Consider the following 9,512-nt stretch of genomic DNA (forward strand, 5'->3'; position numbering starts at 1 on the left):
TATATGTTAAGTACTATTATTCATCTTTAAAGAAGAGGAAATTGAAGCATGGGAATATTAAATATTTAAGTATTGAAAATTAGTAAGGGGTAAAACTAGTACTCCAATTTCAATGTGAGCTGCAAAGTTCATCTCCTACCATCTTTGTTCTGCTGTCTCTCTAAAGCAAAAGACAACAGTATTGTCCTTATTATTTTTAAGTATGTTCCTTCAATACCTAGTTTAATGAGAGTGTTGAGCATGAAGGGATGCTGAATTATATCAAAGGCCTTTTCTGTGCCTATTGAGATAATCATGTGGATTTTTTTCTTCAGTTCTGTTTGTGTGATGAATAACATTTATTGATTTGCAGATGTTGAACCAGACTTGCATTCTGAGTGTAAATCCAACTTGATTGTGGTGGATAAACTTTTTGATGTGCTTCTGGATTCGGTTTGCCAGCATTTTATCGAGGGTTTTTGCATTGATGTTCATCAAGGATATTTGCCTGAAGTTTTCTTTTTGTTGTTGTTGTATGTCTGCCAGGGTTTGGTGTCAGAATGAGGCTGACTTCATAAAATGCACTGGGGAGGAGTCCTTACTTTTCAACTGCTTGTAATAGTTTTAGTAGAAATGGTCCCAGCTCTTCTTTGTACCTCTGGTATATTTCAGCTGTAAGTACGTCTGATCCTGGGGTTTTTTGGTTGGTAGGCTATTTATTACTGCTTCAATTTTAGAACAAATTATTGGACTGTTTATGGATTCAGTTTCTTCCTAGTTCAGTCTTGGGAGGCTGTTTGTTTCCAAGAACTTACTCATTTCTTCTAGATTTTCTAGTTCATGTGCATAGAAGTGTTTATAGTATTCTCTGATTTTTTTTCTTTTTTTTATATTCCTGTGGTGGTCAATGGCGATATTTCCATGATTATTTCTAATTGTGTCTATTTGTGTCTTCTCTCTTTTCTTTATTAGTCTAGCTAGCATTCTATATATTTATTAGTTTTTTCCAAAAAACAGTTCCTGTGTTCATTGATTTTTTTGTAGGTTATTTTGTGTCTCTAGCTCCTTCAGTTCAGCTCTGATATGGTTATTTCTTGCCTTTTGCTAGATTTGGGGTTTGCTCTTGATTCTCTAGTTCTTTAAGTTGTGTTGTTAGGTTGCTAATTTGAGATTCTTCTAGTTTTTTGATGTGGGTTTTTGGTGCTATAAATTTCCTTCTTAACATTGTTTTAGCTGCATCCCAGAGATTTTGGTATGTTGTCTCTTTGTTCTCATTAGTTTTAAATAACTTATTCATTTTTATCTTAATTTTATTATTTAGCCAGAAGTCATTCAGCAGCAGGTTGTTCAATTTCCATGTACTTTTGTGGTTTTGAATTAATTTCTTAGTCTTCAATCTGGGATACTGTTTGTTATGATTTCAGTTCCTTTGCATTTACCGAGGAGTGTTTTACTTCCAATTATGTGATCAATTTTAGAGTGAGAGACATGCAGCAATGAGAAGAATGTATCTTATGTTATTTTTTAATGGAGAGTTCTGTAGATATCTATCAGGTCTGCTTGATCCAAAGCTAAGTTCCTAATTACCTTTGTTTGTCTAATATTGTCCATGGGGTCTTAACATCTCCCACTATTATCATGTGGAAATATAAGTCTCTTTGTAGGTCTCTAAGGACTTACTTTAAGAATCTGGGTCCTCCTGTATTGGGTGCATATATATTTAGAATAGTTAGCTCTTCTTGTTGAATTGAACCCTTTACCATTATGTAATGCCCTTCTTTATCTTTTTTGATCTTTGTTGATTTAATGTCTATTTTATCAGAAACTAAGATTGTGACCTCTGCTTTTTTGTTTTTTTCATTTGCTTGGTAAATTTTCCTCCATCCCTTTATTTTGAACCTATGTGTGTCTTTGCACATGAGATGGATCTCTTGAAGACAGCATACAGATGGGTCTTGACTCTATCAACCTTGGCATTCTGTTTCTTTTAATTGGGGGCATTTACTCCATTTACCTTTAAGATTAATATTGTTATATGTGAATTTGATTCCGTCATGATGCTGGAACTAGCATTTTCTTACACACATTATAAAAGGGAATTTTACATAAGTACTATGTATTTATGACAGATAATGTTTCTACCGATAAAATGAAATACATGTGATTTAAATATAAAATTTATAAATTCTTATTTCTTTGAGCCTCTGAGTTTGGGTTTCTGTTTCACAATAGAAGCTAATTAACCCGTATAGATATGAGTTATCAGGAATACTGTTATGATTAAATAAATTTTAGCAGATATCTAAATGATGAGAAGAATAAAATCATGCTGGGAATTTTTAAGACCTTGCAATATAGATAAACTTAGCACTTTTGAGGTAAAATAAGGTCAGTATATGAAGAAAGATTGAGGAGGAGAAAATAATGTAGTGCATTGTTATGGTAAAACATATTATTTTTAAATCAACGAATAAATAGGGAAAATGTTCATATGGGAGTTGCCCGGGGCCAGTGATCTTGGCTGGGTTGAAGTGTTACTCTAGGGATCCACCAACATTTTGACTGTAAGCTGGGTTTATTGTAAATATTTACAATATTAATATGTTGATTAATATAACCTCTCACACACTCTATTCCTTTTTTTAGCTTCATTTTCTTTATAGCAACTGTCACTCTCTGATTTTATATATGTATAGTCTCTTTTTAAAGACAAGGGTTTCTTTTTCTTCATTGTTCTATAATTAGTTCAGAGAATGGTTTTTGATTTATATTAAAACATATATAATATTTGCTGAATTATAAAATTATTGAAGGAATTTTGATACCTAATAAAATGGCAACTTTCATATAGAAAATTAAATGCATTTTATTTTTCTTGCTCTCAACGGATACTACAATCAACTGTAAGATGTAAACAATTTAAAAATATAAGTTTGTAGGTTATTTAGAGAAAATATTTGTTATGGCTGTTGTTGTGGTTGTGGTTGTGTTTGTTGTTTTAACTAATCTCAGCAATTCTCATGGCCCAGCACCATGCCTGAAATAGTGGAGAACACAGAGATTAATCAAAAGATGAATGGGTAAATGGAACAATAATGGAATAAAGCAAGGCGGTGCAAATGCTATATGTATGCAGATAACGGAACTTCCAATTGTTCATATTCCTAATTTGAGCCTGGCTAGTGTGGTGTAGAATAAGTATTGTCATTTCCAGTTTAGAAAAGTCAAGGGCTTTGCCCAAGATCATATAGCTGGAAAATGGTGGAGGCAAGATTTGAATATATAACTTCCAAATCTGAGGGTACTGCTTTTCTCTTCTAATAGCACAACAATGACACTTGTAATGGTATAGAGATGTGGTAGGATAGAGAAGTGTATGAGATTAAAAAACAAAAAAAAATAATAAAACTAGAGTACATACTAGTACATTTGTCTACTTGGGCTGCCATAACAAAATACCATTGACTAGGTGTCTTAAACAATACAAATCTATTATCTCACAGTTCTGCATGCTAGAAGTCCCAGAGTGAGGTGTCCATATGTTTAGTTTCTGGTGAAGGCTCTTCCTGGCTTGTAGACTGTGCCTTCTCTGTTTGTCTTCACTTGGTCCATACCTGTGAGTGCAAAGAAGTATCTCGTTTTTTCCCTCTCTTTACATTAACATGTGTCCTATGGAATTAAGGCCTCACTCTTGTGACTTCATTTAATTTAAATTACCCCCAGAGTGCTCTGTCTCCAAATACAGTGAGAATAAGGGTTGAGGCTTCAACGTATACATTTTGGGGGGATAAAATTCAGTCTATACCAACTAGAAATATAAGTGATGGATTTAAATCACAAGTATTCCTAGAGACTTGAATTGGGTCCTTAAAACTAGATGTTTTGGTCTAGTGAAGCATTTAGTGCATGTTCATCCAGAACTACCATTTTCTGCATATTAAATATTCTTCACATCAAATTATCATGATATATAGTATTTTTAACCTGAATTCTAAATGAATCTTACAGGACACTGTTTTTTTTTTTTTTTTTTTTTCTCTTCTCTCTTTTTACAATATTTAGGCAATATATGACAGATGCTTAAAATATATAGGGAAATTACAAAATTTATCTAGAAGATTTATCTCTTACTTTACAGGCGCAGCAGCTTACTGATCTGGAACAAAAATTAGCTGTAGCCAAAAATGAACTGGAGAAAGCAGCTCTTGACAGGGTGAGTCTACATTCATGAACCATTACAACTTTAGTTTTAGCAAAAGAAAAGTTAAAGTATGTTCATTGCTTTTCTTGATTTATTAATGTGTTTCCAGATGCTGTGTATATAAGATAGCTACAGATTTCAGGAAGGTTTGATATCTTCTTTGGAATCCAATTATTTCTTTGTTTTGCTGCTACAGTAAATTGACTGAAGGTTCAGTCTTTGTGAGTTCATGGCTCCATTTTTCACCTCACTGGTATATTTATTCCACAATACCGTGAATAAACATGCTTTAAAACATCAACTAAGGCACTATATATTAACTCTGGGTGACTGAGTTATGAAGCTAAAGGAACTAATTATTGGCATCAAATTGTTATAACCAGTTTTTGAATGTGTGTATCTTATAATTTATATTTATCTATATTTACTTGGAAACATGCACAATAACACTGAGTATAGCAATGTTTATATTAATAATAAATGGAAGTAATTTAACTGTTTACTGTAAGATAATTAATGCACCTATTTTTATATATTTTCTATACTCAAATTTGGAAATAGTAATTGAAACATAATATTAACAAATATACATAAATGGATGCACAATTGCTGCAATATGGTTTAAATCCTAGAATGTCATTAGATTCCCATGATTCTGAAGCAGGTTGTTCTTCTCTGAGCTGTTACTCTCTCTGACTCTTGGAATATTCTTCATGATATTAAATGTTTTCCCATTTGACCTCACATAATCCTTTTAGTCGATCAATGACTACGTAGTTTTGAAGTGCCTTTTCTGTTGTGGCCATCCTATGCTAGGTACAATGGAAAATAGAAAATATATGAGACGAGGTCCTGGGTCCCATATCTCTCACAATTTTGTTTAGCACTAACAATTAGGAAATAATTGTATGCTGAGACATGAGGCAACAGAAGCACAGAGAATACATATGTATTTTGTAAGTACCTGTGGGTCATAAGGCACAGTATAGTCACAAAACACTTTATTTTGCAACTGGAATTTGGCCTGAGTCACAGAGCTCGGGGTTATTGTAGAGTTGTTCCTCCATCTTTAGTTGTACATATTCTTACCCATTCGATGCTCTTCTCCTCCCAATTCCACCTCCTAACCCCTGTCATTATGTCCCTAAATTTCAGGATGAGAGCCTGATATTGCAGTGGTTAAATAATGGTCTCCAGAGATAGTTTACTTGTGTTCAAATCATGACTCTTTGACTGAATGATCATGTTCAAATTCCTCAAAATCTTTATGTCTCATTGGGAATAACAATAAACTTTATTTATAATGGTGATGAGAAAATTACACATAGCCAAAAATTACAGTAGTAGGTACAATGCCTGGAAAACATTCAGTAAGTAAGCTTAGAAGTTATTATTGTTACTGAATGAGATCACAGGCTGCTTCTCTGTGATAATAATTCCCTCTTTAACCTTGAGATCTTGTCACACCTTTGGGTAACTGTAAATGCCTTTTATATTACTGGAGGCTGATTTTAACAAATCACGTGTAAGATACATATGAGGCTCATAAACTGTAGCCATAAAGTCAGATAGAAATGCTAGCTGACTTCAAAAGGGATAAAAACTACAGTTTAATGAAATGGATTTTCACCTCTCTCCATCATCTTTATATGAGGTTTTTAAAATACTCTTAGAGTATCTAGTTCCCAAGAATATAATATCTGGAATTCAAATAATCTTAAGTACATCATACATTTTATGAAAAACTCTTAACACTTCAACTGGATTCGTATGACATATTTAATGAAAGAAGTCTCAGTTTAGTATCTCAGTATAAACAATAATATTATCAAGAGCTAGGAATCAACCTTGAGTTTCCAATCAATTATTTATTTGGCAATACCTTATGAATTATATATAGTTGGCCTCGGCTACTGGAATGTAAAGGAAGCCTTATGCTAAGAAAAATCTCTCAAACTTTTACATTAAAAGTATTTATATAGTTCCTGTCCCTCACAAAATTTCACCCAGAAAAGCATACATTATTACATCCATATTACAGATGACATAGGTAAAATAGGTGACCTGCATAGACTCCAATGACTGAGTAATAACAGAATGAGAAATCTTTTTGCCACCACACAGTGTCTGGCACATAGGAGGAATATAACAAATACTTCTTAATTAAAAATAAAGACCTGGCCTAAATGAATAAGCATTCTAGTCATCCTACATACACGGGACCTGAATATCACTGCAGCAGAGGTCCCAAAATATTGAATGACTTTCCCAGGCTCTCTGAGCTGATTTCATGGCAGAAATAAAGTTAGGGAGAAAGCGTTTGGCCGCACAGGCTCTCATGGTATTTCCAAAGCCTGCAGTTGAAGACTTGGTGTCTGTATGCAAAAGAATTAAGGTAACAAGAAAAATATTTTGTAAAGTTTCATTTGTGTAGAGATTAGATATTAGGGGCACAGTTGTCTTTGCAATGTATATCTTGTTGTCCCCAGACAAAATGCATTTTCTTCTGAGAAAAGTACTAACACACACCAAAAACAAACAAACAAACAAACAAAAACTCTCTTAAATCTTTCACTATCTTAGGATCACATATGAGAAATAATTTCTTATAAACTTTTCATATTATACAGTGTAAGTGGTGGTATTTTTTAATATATGAAATAAGTTCCTTTTCTAATATACAAGATAAAATGAGAAATATTTCATTATTTTCTCTTGTAACAGAGCACTAACCTATATTCTCTGGAGGATTTGTTTAATTTTTTATATAACAAGCATGAGTTGTGTTAGAAACTGGTGATACCACAGAAAGGATACCAGCCTTCAAAAAAGTTTGTTAAAAGTGAACATTAAACATATAAACAACAAGATAATTTGAAATGATGGTAAGGACTAAATAAGATATAAAATTAGAAAATATATTAACAATTTTAAGAAAGACGCATTCCTGGAAAGGGTGTTAGGGGCTGTTTCCATGAAAATAGTGTGTGAGCTGATACATATATTTTAAGTGGTAGTTTCTATATGGGTATTTGGAAGAAGGGTTCTGCAAGCAGAGGAAGCAGCATTTGTAAAGGTTATAATATGGAAATGAGCTTGGGATGCTTGAAGGTCTATATACAAAGGATATTGTGATAAACAGGGCATTTTAGTTAAGGAACTTTCATTTTACTATCACATTTTGAAACAAGTGGGAAAGGTGGTGTGCCGCAGGGAGTGGAAAGACAGCAAAAACAAGACTGGCTGTACACGGTTTACATCATATTTCATTAGGTGACAGCTTGTTTTAGCAAACTTCAAAGTAGACAGTAGCCTGCAGTTTAAAACAAATAACACCTAACAGTATAAATAAAAATGTAATGCCATCGTGGTATAAAATCATCCTCTGGGTTTTGCTCATGGAACTGAGTCAAGCCAAACCTGTGTATGAGTAATAGACTCTGTTAAGTTAGAGGAACTTAATAGACATTAGGTAAGTGGTGGGCAATTCGGACCTGAGGGTTTCTCCCATTTTTAGGCCATATAGGATAACTTTGTGACCTTGTCACATTTGTAAAATATGGCATTTGTAAAATATCATGGTGCAGTTGGGGGTGTCTGTTAGCATGCTAATGCATTATAATTAGTATATAATGAGCAGTGAGGATGACCAGCGGTCACCCTCATTGCCTTCTTGGTTTTGGGGGTTTTGGCTGGATTCTTGACTGTTATCTGTTTTATCAGCAAGGTCTTTATGACCTATATCTTGTGTTGACCACCTATCTCACCCTGTGACTTTTAATGCCTAATCTGGGAATGCAGCCCAGTAGGTCTAAGCCCAGCCCCTATTCAAGATGGAATTGCTCTGGTTCAAACACCCCGGACACTATTATCTAACAAGGCCCAAAGAAAATGAGAGTTTTATCAGAGACAAATTTGTTTTTTCCATTATGTGGGGAAATCAAGTAGAGGTATAGGCTAATCTGAGAAACACGAGAATCTACATTGCTATGGCAATGATTCTAAATACAGAAAGTAGATGCAGAAAGAAAGACGGCAAATTTCATCAACAGAGTAAACAGACAACTTATAGATTAGGTTGAAATGTTTGCAAATTATGCATCTGACAAAGGTCTAATATCTAGCATATATAAGGAACTTAAATTTATAAGAGAAAAACAAACAACCTCATTAAAAAGTAGGCAGAGGACATGAATAGACACTTTTCAAAAGAAGACATACATCTGGCCAACCAGCATATGAAAAAAGCTCAATATCACTAATTATTAGAGAAACGCAAATCAAAATCACAATGAGATACCATCTCACACCAGTCAGAATGATTGTTATTAAAAAGTTAATAAATAACAGATGGTTGTGAGGTTGCAGAGAAAAGGGAAGACTTATATAGTTAGTGGGAATGTAAATTAGTTCAACCATCATGGAAAGCAGTATAGCAATTCCTCAAAGAGCTAAAAGCAGAACAATCATTTGACCCAACCATCCCATTACTGGGTATACACCAAGAGTAATACATATTTTTCTTCCATAAAGACACATACATGTGAGTGTTCATTACAGCACTATTCACAATAACAAAGGTATATAATCAACCTAAATGCCCTTCAATGACAGATTGGATGAATAATATGTGATACATATACACCATGGAATAATATCCAGCCATAAAAAAAAATGAGATCATGTCTTTTACAGGAACATGGATGGAGCTAGAGGCTATTATCCTTAGAAAGCTAATGCAGGTACAGGAAACTAAATACCCACCACTCCCACAAGGGAGCTAAATGATGAAAACTTAGGAACACAAAGAAGGCAACAACAGATACTGGGGTCTACTTGAGGGTGGAGGAAGGTAGAAAGGAGAAGAGTAGAGAGGAGTAGAAAGGGTAACTGCTGGGTACTGGGCTGAAGACCTGGAAGATGAAATAATCTGTTTAACAAACTCTCATGACACACATTTACCCATTTAACAAGCCTTCATACGTGCTCCCAAACCTAAAATAAAAGTTAAATAAAGATGGTAACTTTCAAAAAATGATATTTTCTACATCAGAGTAACCTAGAGTGTATTTCCTTTCCTGCAAACCATCATGATGGAAATCATATTAGTTCAGGAGAAAGTAGTAAGATATATCTTTGTATTTCAGTGTTCAAAATATATCATGAAATGCATTAGCTCCTAGAAACAGACTGAGTGTGGATTAAAAAGTATGTCATAATGAAATTTATAAATTAGGCAATTACATTTGAAAACAGATATGTATTTTTGTGGGGAGTCTAGGCTAAGAGGAAAGGGAGAATGCAAGCAGATAATTGATGAGCATAGCTAAAT

At 33.8% G+C, this 9,512-nt stretch overlaps 1 protein-coding gene across 1 annotated transcript in view; it reads left to right on the forward strand.

Annotated features, from left to right (window-relative positions):
• LUZP2 (leucine zipper protein 2) overlaps positions 1 to 4,210 on the forward strand; it is a 505,100-nt gene extending 500,890 nt beyond the window's left edge. Inside the window, 1 exon segment of the mRNA XM_011949154.1 lies at positions 4,118 to 4,210. Coding sequence (XP_011804544.1) covers positions 4,118 to 4,210 — 93 coding nt within the window.
• The last annotated feature ends 5,302 nt before the right edge of the window (positions 4,211 to 9,512 follow it).

This window comes from Colobus angolensis, unplaced genomic scaffold (genome assembly GCF_000951035.1).
Source record: "Colobus angolensis palliatus isolate OR3802 unplaced genomic scaffold, Cang.pa_1.0 Scaffold290, whole genome shotgun sequence".
Lineage (NCBI taxonomy): Eukaryota > Metazoa > Chordata > Mammalia > Primates > Cercopithecidae > Colobus > Colobus angolensis.